Genomic DNA, 12,527 nt, shown 5'->3' on the forward strand with positions numbered 1-12,527 from the left:
ATTCACCTTAGTGCAGCTACCGTATCATACTGTGATGCAGTATGTCAGCAGACTCTCAATGGACGAGCGGTAGGTCAGCAGCAGGTTGGAGTCCAGTTTGTACTTCCCGAGGACCATCAGGAAGTGCAGCTGATGCCTTCTTGACAGCCGCTGTGATGTTGTCTGTTCAGGAGATGTCAGTGGAGATGAGGACTCTGAAAACCGTAAGGTGTGGACCCCCCCCCACACTCACCTTTGATGTATAGGGGAGCTAAGTCAGTGCTGTGCCTCCTGAAGTCGACAGTGACCTCTTTGGTTTTCTTGGTGATCACTGCCAGGTTGTTCTCTGAACACCATGCTGCCAACTTCAGGACTTCCTCTCTGTAGGCTGCCTCGTCTCCCTTTGAGATGAGTCCAACTGCCGTGGTGTCATCAACAAACTTGATGATGAGGTTTCTGTTGTGGGTCGAACTGCAGTCCTGGGTCCAGAGGCAATACAGGAGGGGGCTCAGCACACAGCCCTGTGGGAGCCAGTGCCCAGCATGCGAGTGGAGGAGAGATGAGGGCCGAGTCTTACAGTCTGGGGCCAGTTAGTGAGAAAGTCCTTTATCCAGGCACACGTGAGAGGGAGGAGGCCAAGAGTGACCAGTTTTGTGATGAGAATATCCAGAATGATTGTATTAAAAGCTGAGCTGTAATCCACTAAGAGCATTCGGATGTAGCGTTGCTGCTGCTCCAGGTGGCTCATCACAGAGTGGAGGGCTATCTTCTGTGGATCTGTTCTGTATGCAAACTGTCTGCAGAGTAACAAATTACTTTGCACTCTTTATTATTATTGTGGCCTACTCATTTGTTTTTATTTTCCATTTGGGTCATTAATTTAATCCTAGAGGGAAAAACACCACATTCTTAATCACAGTCAGTGATTATGTGGTAACTGTGTACAACGGTCTTACTGTAATCAAAACTATGTGTGGGAAACTTCTTTGGCATTTGATCAGTGCTTGGACCAAAAGGCATTCCCTGTCTCCGAGCAATGACCGTCTGATTTATGAAGCAATGCTGCACAGCTTGAACATTATCAATGAAAACTCATAACTCATTTCAATGAAGTAAATGGAATCGAATTAACAAATGCTTCGGCAAGTGCATGTCCTTCAATCCCTGAGATCTGCCTCGGGTTACATAAATAACAACACTACTTCTCATTGCCTTTATGTTGGCTTCAATTAAAATCAAAGCAGTTCCACTAAAAGTTTGCATGTTTCTGTGTGTTTTGGCTATTTTACTCAGTCACTTACATATTTATCCTGCTTGGCCTTTGCACTAGGATTTTATTTCATTCCAAGAGGCATGCTGTGATTGTTTTCATCACAGTAATGTGGATTGTTTTGGGCTTGGGGATGTTTATGTTGTATAGCCAATAATTTGCACCTCTGTTGGTGTTTCCCCCTCAGACGAGCTCTCTGCAGTATCTTGATGCCCGTAACACTCCCCTACTGGACCACTCGGCTCCCTTTGTAGCACGAGCGCTCAGGATCAGTGGCAGCCTGGCAGTCCTCCATCTGGAGAACGCTGGCCTCTCTGGCAGACCACTCATGTTATTGGGTAAGTCAGCCAAAGTACTAGGGCGTGACAGAGGATGTACAATAGCAAGTGGAGCTTTATTTCACCTTCAGAGAAGCTTTTTATCTGATTAAACATAAAATTATTATTCCTTTTACCGTTTTCTTTAACCTCTTCACCTTTTCTTCCCTCACTTTTCTTTTGTTTTTCATCTCACTGATACAGCTACAGCTCTGAAGATGAATATGAACCTCCGGGAGTTGTACCTTGCTGACAACAAGCTCAATGGCCTGCAGGACTCAGCCCAACTTGGCAATTTGCTCAAGTTTAACTACAACATTCAGATCCTGGACCTACGTAATAATCACATCCTGGACTCTGGTAAGAAGCAGTAATAGTGCTCTGACACAGTAACAAGTACCATCATTATTTATTTATTTATTTATTTACAGTTTTGTTTCATCGGGGTGGTATTTGTTGTTAGATTTGTTTGCTCTATGTACCATAATATTGTTTCACTGAAACTTTTTAAAAAATCCTTCAGTCTCAGCAAAGGGGCAACATAAAAGAAGTAGATCATATTCAGATATTAAAAATTTGTATAACGAGCAGTAAAACCAAAAGCAGGCAAACACAAAATGCTAAATAATACAAAATTAAAGCAGTGCAAACAAGTGAAAGCTAATACACAAACCAGTAAAATAACATTAGGTATTGAACAGAAGTATCTTCATATTAAGGCAGCTGCGAGCTTTAACATACATATACTGATTTTAGCCTGATTAAATGAAAATTAAATGAAACTCCACTTAAAGAAACAATCCTGGTGAGTGTCCTTTCGGATAAGACAAAATGGCTTTAGTGGCTGGCGAGATTGATTTTATTAAGGAAAAACCTTGCCATGAAAGCTATAAGAAGTACATGGTCTCACACACAGGGTGGCCTAAGGATCTTCAGTTACTTGAAATGTTTTAGTTACAGCACTGTGCAAAAATGTTATTTTTACTCCTGCTACACATTTAGGCACCATAATGCTACTGCATACTTTAAGACTGCAGTATTTTGGGGAGCACTGAATCACTGTTGTTGCAGTTGGTGTACATACAGCGATTGATGATTAGGTCTACTATAATAATAACTTAAGGGGGCAGATATTAGCTGAACCACTCGTTAGTCATAACATAATGAACTCTATTTTTCCCTTGTAGTCTGACTAACACTTCAGGCCTTCAAGGCAATAATTACATGTATCTTAGTGGTTAATGGTAACAATAGGCTAATTAGATATGTTGTCACTTCTGTCTTTAGAAAAAAAAAAAGGAATTATAATATTAACAATAGGAACAACAATAGTAGTAGTAGTGATAATAATAATAATATGTTGTTATTACTGTTTACTGTTAATAATAATTCCTGTTACTTTGTCCTGGCACTGGCCCACAGATTGAGGAAACACTGGAATATTATTTTTCACAACCATTTCATTTTTATCTACTTCTCAAATTAAAAATCATACCATGTTGATGCTGCCGATTTCATTTTCTGGCTAAATGGTGTGGGGGGTTTTTTTTTGGCTTGTTTTTTACTTAACCATTTTCCTTACTGTTCGTTTTAAGCTAAAGCAAATGTATTTATGCAGAAGAAATATATTTTGTATTTCTGTTGCATGTTCACTTTTAGATTTCATTTAAAGTGACATTAAAGGGGTCCTAAAAATCCTCAAATGTGTCTTCTTTATATCAATAGAAGTTGTGACAATGCATAGGGATATTAATATGGGCTTTACAGTTTACAGTTGCTAAAGTTTTTTCCACTGCACTTCATCAACATTACAGTAATCTTCTAGATGCTCATCAGAACTCGGTCTGTGTGTGTTTCTGTGCAGGTCTGGCCTATGTGTGTGAGGGACTAAAAGAACAGAGGAAAGGCCTCGTCACGTTGGTGCTATGGAACAACCAGCTCACGCATAATGGCATGGGCTACCTTGCTGCTGCACTGGTATACACACACAAACAGATACACACACTTGGTCACAGTGAAGTCAGGCACATTGATTGAAGGTTTTAACAGCCTATGTGTGTAAACTTAGAAAAAGAAGAAAAGAAAAAAGCACCTGGAAGGCAATTTTTTTTTTTTTTTTTTTTTTTTTTTTTTTAAACTCTGTCAGATAAGTGATCCGAATAGAAGTCTGCTATTTATTTCTTCGTTTCTTAATATCCTGCTAGGATATTCCACCCCCAGCTAGGGCTCACTTTCCTGCACATGTGCACATTTTAATTCTACCTCAGTCAATGTTTATGACTGTAATTTAATTATTGTAATACATTTTACCCATAAAGCATGTCATCTTTACTGGAATAATGGTGAGTCACATCCAGGACTCTGCTTGAAGCAGACGTAGCAAGGTTGGGGGTTTCCAGTTTCTCCTCAGGTTGCACAGGCTATGTTTCACACTCCTTAATGTCTGGACAAATAAGACTTAGAACTCTGTTTATTTTCCTCATGGGCATTCATACTTGCATATCCTTTTGGAAACTGCTGTTCAATTACTTTAGACAGGTGTGTAGCTGGTGTGTTAGTGTGCTGTGCAAACAGGTGCTATGACGTCTGATTTGACTGGACATTTCCGCATAAACTTGTCATTAATACACCTGACATTTTGTGTTGACGTATTTCACTAAGTGAATAATGTGATCTCATGTCCTGGTCGTGCCATTTCCAGTTCAACCTGGAATAAATTCATAGTGGTTAGTTACAGATAATCCATTGCTGAAGTCGCACATCTGTCATTGAGGGATTGAATGTCATTATCTGTTCCTCTCAGTGTCCTTTCCTTCCATCTTTTTATTGTGTTAGTACTACAGACTCTGATGAGTCATTCCATCTTCAGCCTTGTCAAGGACAGATAACTGCCTTTTTTCTGTTTGTATGTAGTGGTCAGAGGTCTTGTTGCAAACCATTGGGTATATTAAAAAAGAAAAAACTAACATAACATAAATGACTGCATGAATCCACTGCAGTACATTTGTTGATCTCATTACTTCCAGTTTATTGATGGTGATTAATGAGATTTGGTTAATTTTGTTGACTTGGTGTAGTTATGTTCATTATGGGCAGGGCTGCAGTTACGCTTCACTGTTTGTCATTTTTAACCTATGATGTAGTTTTTGAATTTCATTTTAATAGCCAGCTCCCATCATGTGATACATAAAAGCTACCGTAGCCATAGAGACGCTTCCTTCTGGACCCACGTAACTGGCAGCATCAGAATGACAACATCCAGGTTTCATGCTTTATCAAACTGAGGTTCAATGTTAATGGTCTTTAAAGTGGACGTGTTTGTTATGTGGACAAAAAGGCAACTTGCATTACATGACACTGTTTGATAAGTCCAAAATAAGGATATCTTATTGGAGACAAGTGCTGTTTTCCATTGCATACAGTAGAGTGTGCAGCTCTGTTTAAAGCTTCTTGCACCAGTGGTGTCATTGGCCAACTGGCTACATTTTCTGAAGCCTGGAATTTTGGAACTTGGGCCCACAGGAGGTGCAATGGCCCTGATTTGTATATATCACAGTTACTGTATTTGTTACATAGACCCATACCTGTATCTTGTACATAAAGCCATCGGTTTTATTTGATTCTTAGGTTCAGTGTGATTGCATTGTGAGACAACTTTTCAACAAATTGTTATTGTAAGCAAACTTTTTTAGATAAAAACAGGATATACTTTAAGCTACATGAAAAGGAAATGCAATAATGTAAAATGGGTTAAAAATTTATCATCAAACCTAATGTGGCAGATAACTATGCTTAAACCACACATGTTAATAATTATAAGAGGGATTCACTTATTTTTATAACCTGTGGTGGTCTTTGCCTTTCGATTACTTAAACCAGTATTTCTGAGATTTTTCCAATAAATGTGTCTGTTGGTTTTTGTTTTTGTTTGTTTGTTTTGTTCAAACAAAATGTCCTAAAATTTCAATTCTCACAGATAAAAAAGAACCTTTGATTGTTTTGGCTAATCATTCACAGCCCTGGATTTGACCACAGTTTACTTGGCTGCTAAAATGTTATGAAATGATAATGTTGCCCAAAAATGTAAAAGCAGCACGGCTTGGTGCTCACTCATTTAAATGGGCATTTGACGTTTTAGCACTAGCTAACAGGAATGATCTTAATAAATACTCTTAATGGATGAGTAAATAGTAAGTAATATCAAAACTGCCTACTTGGGGATGAGACCTTTAAAACAAATCTCAATGATACTTAAAGAGAATGACTTTCTGTAAACACTTCATGTAGGCATTGAATCCTGCATAAAGTACAACGTTGCTTATTTTTTGACATTTCTAAAATTACACTAGATGTACAAAGCTTATTCAAGTTCAAGGTTCTTTATTCATCACATGCGTAGTTATACAAGTATAACACACTGTGAAATGTAACCTGACACGCTCCTAAACTTGTGCAAAAGGGGGGGAGAGAGGAAGAACATTATATATTATGTACATTATGTGAATGTGCATGTATGTAGCATGTATGCAGCAAGCAGGTGAATTCTGTACATTAAGTGTATTAAATAAGAATAGACATTCTGTACTGTACTTCTGTACTTATTCCTGTACTGTTAAAAAACACAGCAAAACACTGTGATTATGTTATTCATTATTATTTCCACTTGTAATTTAAATATTGTTCCTCTCAGCCATGCACACAGAGTCTGGAGACTCTGAACCTCGGCCATAATTCGGTGGGTAACGAAGGAGTCCACAAGCTGAAAGACGGGCTGATCGCCAACCGCTCTGTGCTCAGGCTGGGCCTTGCTTCCACCAAGCTGTCCTGTGAAGGTAGGAAATGATGTATTTGTTCCTCAGCTGTAGTTTTTTCTGGTGTGTGCGTGTGTGTTGAATTTTGGCATTTTTGACTGGCCTCCTGTTGTTGTGTGCTCTAGGAGCTGTGGCTGTGGCCGAATTCATTGCTGAGAGCCCCAGACTGCTGCGCCTGGACCTTCGAGAGAATGAGATTAAAACAGGTGGCCTCATGGCCCTGTCTCTTGCCCTGAAGGTTAACACCTCTCTGCTGCGTCTCGACCTTGACCGGGAGCCCAAGAAAGAAACTGTGAGTATGTGAATAAGAAATGGTAAAGGGTAGAGAGGACAGGAAGGAGATGGTTGAACATAGTCCAAATATTTCTGCAGCATTATCCCATTTCAGCTGTGTACAAATGTGTTTGTTGGGTTGAAATTAGGTGCCTTTGTACTTTGCCAATATTTTCCCTGGATTTCGAAGCCCCCTTAACTTCATAAGGAGAGGAGGTGATGTTTTCAGTGTATATAAAATGACTCATTTTCAGCAATTCCAGTGAGAAGACCAAAACCTAATACAGGTATTTACAGTTTAGGTATAGCTTAGTGTGGCTTGTTGGACGGTGCCAAATACTTCTCCTGTCCAAAAACTGTAAAAGAAATTGATGAGCCATGCTGATATTATGATATGATATGTGCACTGCTCTGATAAATACCCAATAGGCAACAGATCTCAGTTGTTAGTTAATCCCCAACAAAAGTACAATCGTCTTTTTTCTGGGGAGAGGTACTTATGATCTTCTCCATCTGTTATGCCAGCACGATGCCATCCTTTAAAAAAAAAAAAAAAAAAAGATTGTGTTGTGAAAGAACATACTTCTTGCTAAAACAAATGAAAGAAGTAAGGCCCTGTTACAGTGACTGTTTTGCATATTAGAAATGTGTTTTTTGTATTTTTTGATTTTTTTGTCTCTTAGGTAAAGAGCTTTATTGAGACACAGCGTGCCCTGCTGGCTGAGATCCAGAATGGTTGTAAGAGGAATTTCATCCTTGCTAAAGAAAAAGAGGATAATGAGCAGAAGATGAAGCAGTCTGCCTCTATGGCTGAAATTGCCACAGAGCAAGAGCAAGAAGAGGAGGAGGAAGAGGAGGAGCATGAATCAGCATCAGAGGAGAGAGGTGACGTAGAGGATAAAGACGATGAAACGGCAGGAAATGAAACGCAGACAAGCAGGCAGTCAGGAGCGAGCTCTGACTCAGATGTTCCCCAGACTCATCTGGAGTCTGACTCTGACACTGAGGACGAGGAGGAAAGCGAGGTGGTAACAAAATCTTCCACTTCAAACTCCTCCACTCTCTCAAACCAGACTGCTACTCATACCCATCCAGGGGTTGCACAGTCTCAACTCAGTGCCTCACATACATCCTCAGCCTCACCGTCCAAAGGGTCAAGCGTAATTTCTGTCACCGTCACAGAATCTACAGCTCCTCCGGGCACACCTCCATCTCCTGGACGTTGCATATCCGTCTCAAGCCCTGGGAGGGGTCATAAGATTTTCATGGTGACCCGGGTGGAGAGCCCCCCTGAACAGCATCAGCTCCAGTTAAGTGTGCCTGCTGTTCCCAGCCAGTCTAAAGAGCCCTCAAAGACTCCTGCAGACACAACACAGCAGACACAACCCCTGTGTACAATTCAGACACCTACACAAACCCAACTGACACAGGAGGAAATGAAGGAGAACTCACCTGCTCTTTTGACAGACTCTAAAATGACAGAGCAGAGTCCTTTAGCACTAAATACTCCACAGACCTGCAAACTAGAGCCACAGTCTACAACTGAAAACACAGATCCAAGTCTACAGTCACCAGCTCCGCCTTTAAATTCCTCATCAGACCAGGTAACAGAGAGCCCTAAAAGCCCCCAACCTGAGCCTCTTTGTGTAGAAGGAAACAAAAAGGAAGAGGAGGCGAAAGGTCCTGTAGGAAATGATTGGCAGGTGATACCCCGAGAGCGTGAACAGTCAGAGGAACTGAATCCACCCCAGACTAGTTTACCTACACAGCAGGAACTGTTAACATCTGGACTGCAACAGCTACCAAATGATGTAGTAACTGCGGCAGAGGAGGCCTGCTTACCACACCAAACACAGGAGACGCTTCTACAGAAAGAGAAGCAGGAAATATTAGTCAGCTTACCAGAAAATGAAAAACTCAGTTTAGCAGAGACAGAACAGCCAAACCAAGAGGAGCCAAGGCCAAAGCAACAACCAGAGGCACATGAACAGGAAGCAGAGTCTTTCCCCTCTGTCCACACTGATCTGCAGGCACCAGCTGTCACTCAGGGTGGAGCACAGGAGTCAAATCCTCAAACAGGAGATGCAACACAAAGTCCTAACCCCACCTCATCTTGGCCTGAAGCCATCACTCAAATAAATCCACCGGTTGAAAGGGAGGAATCGGCTGACGAGAGCTCTGCAGACGAGGGAGAGAGTTTTGCTGAGGCTCTAGAAGGGGAGGTGGTCGGTGCTGCTCTGCCCAATGGCCTGAAACCTGAGTTCTCCCTCCATCTTCTCGACACTGAAAGCCCCAAGCCTGGCAGCTGTGTGATGGAGCACGGTGAGAATGTGTGAACACTGATGTCATGTTTTTTAAATCAGGTCGCATTCAGTAGATTTTTTTTGTTGTTGTTGTTGTGGAAAGGTTGTTTTAAAGTCTCTTATGTGTCACTCGTGTAGTGAGTGTCAGCTGTGGACAGGACCTGGAGGAACTGCTGCTGGAAGCCAGTTTGGAGACTGGGAGAGATGCACCGTGAGGTATAGAGCATTTATCACACTATTAATCTGCTGCAGAGTGTGCTTGAAGCAATACTACTTTGTTGCATTATAACTTATAAAAAAAACATAATTCCTGTTTGTGCTAATCAGCAAATAAACACGAGTCTCTGCCTGCCCTCTAACAGCCCCTCATGTCAGCCTCAGTTACTTTAAACCTAAAGAGCCCAGTCAGTTCTGATTGGCCGGATTTCAAAGCTGCCCTTCATGAGACTTCATCCGGCTCTAGTGGCTAGAAAACAAATATTTGTGTACTTGTTCGAGCCTTATTCTCTAAAGTATGCAACTGATGAAGACCAACCATAACGTGAGAACCCTTTGCAGAAAATGCTACAGAACCTGCTTCTGGAAAGTGTTAAGCTGGTGCTAATATGTAGCACGTTCTATGCACATTCTCCTTCTGGTAGAAAAACAGCACGAAAATGACAGAAAAGGCACTTTGTGTTTTCTGCTTCTGCTCTTTTAATATTTCAGTTTACAGTTTATTTCTCACAACTTAAAACGCAATAAAATGACCAAATGTGCAGATAATGACATTAATGATGCAAAACACAAGTGTCTGCTCTTCATCAGACAATGAAACAGCACAATCTTAAATCTCATATGACCAATAACATCCAGTCATAAATCAGATCTTATATAGGGCAAACAATAGGTGTTAAATGTCATCATCCATGTAGCCTAGAAACAAATGATACATACTAGTTGCAATGCTTGTATCAAAGAGAAGTGTTAAGATGTTTTCATACATGCTCTGCAGCTTTTCAAACACTTGTGTAACAGAGGGGCAGCTCTGTAGTCGGACATTAGCCTGCCAGCTCACTGGTAGTAAGAGTGTGTGTGTGTGTGTGTGGGGTGCTGGATTGTGCTGATATGTGAAGGCCAAGTGGATTTATATACAAGTATATCTTGCTCACATTTCCTCCACTGAACCACAAAGAGTATATTCTGTAGTGCAAATGATTGTGAAATGGACCATTTTCTGGTGTGTACATGAATACAGCTTCATGGTGTGGTTAATGAAATATTTAAACGTGGTTCGGATCAAAGTTCAGTTTCTAAAACGTTTATCTCCTCTCTCCTGCTTCCACAGGGACTGTCGGGACAGGTGAAAACAGCATAAGTTGTCTGGCTTTGCTACGTGACTGGTTGCCCTTCAAGTTTTTGTCATAACCTCCAACACAGCATTCTCATAAAGGACAGAAGACCCAGTGTTAAACTCGCAGCTCTGTACAGGAAGATACAAACAAATAATGGAAAAGACTTGAAGGGCAAGATTTGCCTGTGGAGCTCAGTTGTGACATAAGGAGACCCTCCACATCCACACTACACCCAACCACTGAAACACACATGCACATTGAATATGCGAAATGAGGGGGAGAGAAATAAAGTTCAACCTGTTGTCACTACATTTTGTCAGCCGCAATCTTTACATGAAGAGAAGTGTGGGGACAAAAGAGAGAGGATGAAACACTAACCAAAGACGGACCTTCCTCACAGCTCCTTGCGCTCTTCTGTAGGTCTCCACAATGATTTAAAAAAAAAAAAATAGTAATTAAAAGGATTTTTTGTAACATACATACACAAAGACAATAACAGATGATGTGACGTGACAGAAGACAAAAGAACAGTGGTAGACCCTGCCCATCAGACCTGCTGGCTTAAACACTTGAGGTTGGAGTAGGTCGCTCTTTAAGGCTTTTATATCCACAGAAGCTGAAGTTGTTAACGTGTCTGTTTAAGTGTCAACATTTTCTGTGTGCGTGTCTCCCACTCCCTCCTTTAAACTCTAAGGGACTTCTGCCAAAGTGACCTCTCCTGTTTGTTTTCTCCTCCTGTACTCACTTTGGCCCCTCAGGAATCGGCGTTCCCACCACCGCTCAGACCTTTCAGATCTGACGCGGAGGAGCTGCAACCGTCTCCCGCTCGCTTCTGCTACAATAAAAATGCTTTTTAGAGTTCACCGAGTCGGTGATTTGTTCCCCGCTGAAAAGAAAAGAAAACTTTAGTGAATATCAGAAATGTATACGTCTGATTTTGGTTGATTTATTTCTGGGCGATACGGGGCAAAAATCAGTTTTTCCTTTGATTCTCTGCAGCTCAGTGATTGCTTTATTCGATTGATCTTTGTTGTGTGAAAGTGTAAGGAAAAACAGCCTGGTCTCAGTCGTCATCTCCCCGCTCTTTTCCTCCGGTCCCTCAGTCTTCCACTGGCACTTCGTGCCATCTCTCCCCTATGTTCTCGCTCCTCATCATGTTGCCTTCAGTCTCACCACTTCAGATTCAGTGTTGTTTTGATTTTTTTCCTAAGGGGGCAGGTGTCCAGGTTTTTTTTGTTTGGCTGTTTTGAGAAATCAATTACTTTATATTTATTTTATGAGCCCTCTGATTTATTTGACCCCCACCCCCCCATTTTCCTTTCCTTTCTTCTGATTAGGGGTTTGCTTTAAAGTTTTTGATGTATATATCATATCACACTAGGGGAAATATTTAGTTTTTCTTTTGTTTTTTGAGGGGGGAGGGGCTCTAATAAAAATGAGAGGAAGGGTAAATAAGATTGAATGATTAGAAACGGTAACAGCAAAACAAAGAAGCGGTGGGCATAAGAGGCAACATATTTTAAAGCTGCGCTGCTGTGTGAATCTGTGGCCACAAGGGGGCAGTGATGGCTGTTTCCCCACAGGCCCAAAGGAGATCACAGTCTGAGCAGAATCACGTGCTGATGTCTGTAAAAATCCAACTCCTGACCATAGTTTTTCAGAGCAGGGCAGTTAGAAGGTATCTCTACTTTGATAATTCCTCCCTGAAGCAGATACCGGCAGGTTGGATTTCTTTTCCTGCCGACGGAGCAGCATTCAACCTTCCTGCTCTTCTACACCCAAACGATAGTTTGCTCCCACTGTTTGTAATGCTTTAATTTTAGATTTTTCTTTTTTTTAAAGAATAATTTGTTAACTTAATTAAACTGTGCTGGTAATCACAAAGTTATGTATGGCAAAATTTGTTCCTCAAATAAATGCATGTAATAACTAATAATATGACTGAATGTATGTTTCAATGGAAAATACTCCACTTGGAGCTGCACACGAATGCATGAATGACAGCAAGAATGATTTGGATGAAGTTTTGGGTTACAAATAATGTAATAACAGACCAGGCTCAATATGTTGCAGTAACGGCAATTAAAATGGTGTTAAGAAGTGCAGCAAGCAGCACTGACATGATTACGGCTCCTCTGAAAGGAAAGAAATGTGCTGTTGCTCTTTTGTTCTTTTTGGCTTGTTTTCTGCACTGCTGAGCGGCTCCTCGCAGGCACGTTAAACCAAAGCCTGTCACTGAT

At 41.1% G+C, this 12,527-nt stretch overlaps 1 protein-coding gene across 1 annotated transcript in view; it reads left to right on the top strand.

Moving 5' to 3' along the window:
• Positions 1-11,148, top strand: part of ppp1r37 (protein phosphatase 1, regulatory subunit 37) — a 46,043-nt gene extending 34,895 nt beyond the window's left edge. Inside the window, exons 6-13 of the mRNA XM_026191277.1 lie at positions 1,437-1,587; positions 1,771-1,926; positions 3,431-3,543; positions 6,257-6,398; positions 6,503-6,669; positions 7,334-8,972; positions 9,092-9,169; positions 10,281-11,148. Of these exons, the coding sequence (XP_026047062.1) occupies positions 1,437-1,587; positions 1,771-1,926; positions 3,431-3,543; positions 6,257-6,398; positions 6,503-6,669; positions 7,334-8,972; positions 9,092-9,168 (2,445 nt within the window). The 3' untranslated portion in view covers position 9,169; positions 10,281-11,148. The remainder of the gene's footprint in view (positions 1-1,436; positions 1,588-1,770; positions 1,927-3,430; positions 3,544-6,256; positions 6,399-6,502; positions 6,670-7,333; positions 8,973-9,091; positions 9,170-10,280) is intronic.
• The last annotated feature ends 1,379 nt before the right edge of the window (positions 11,149-12,527 follow it).

The sequence above is a fragment of the Astatotilapia calliptera genome, chromosome 14 (assembly GCF_900246225.1).
Source record: "Astatotilapia calliptera chromosome 14, fAstCal1.2, whole genome shotgun sequence".
NCBI classification, from domain to species: domain Eukaryota; kingdom Metazoa; phylum Chordata; class Actinopteri; order Cichliformes; family Cichlidae; genus Astatotilapia; species Astatotilapia calliptera.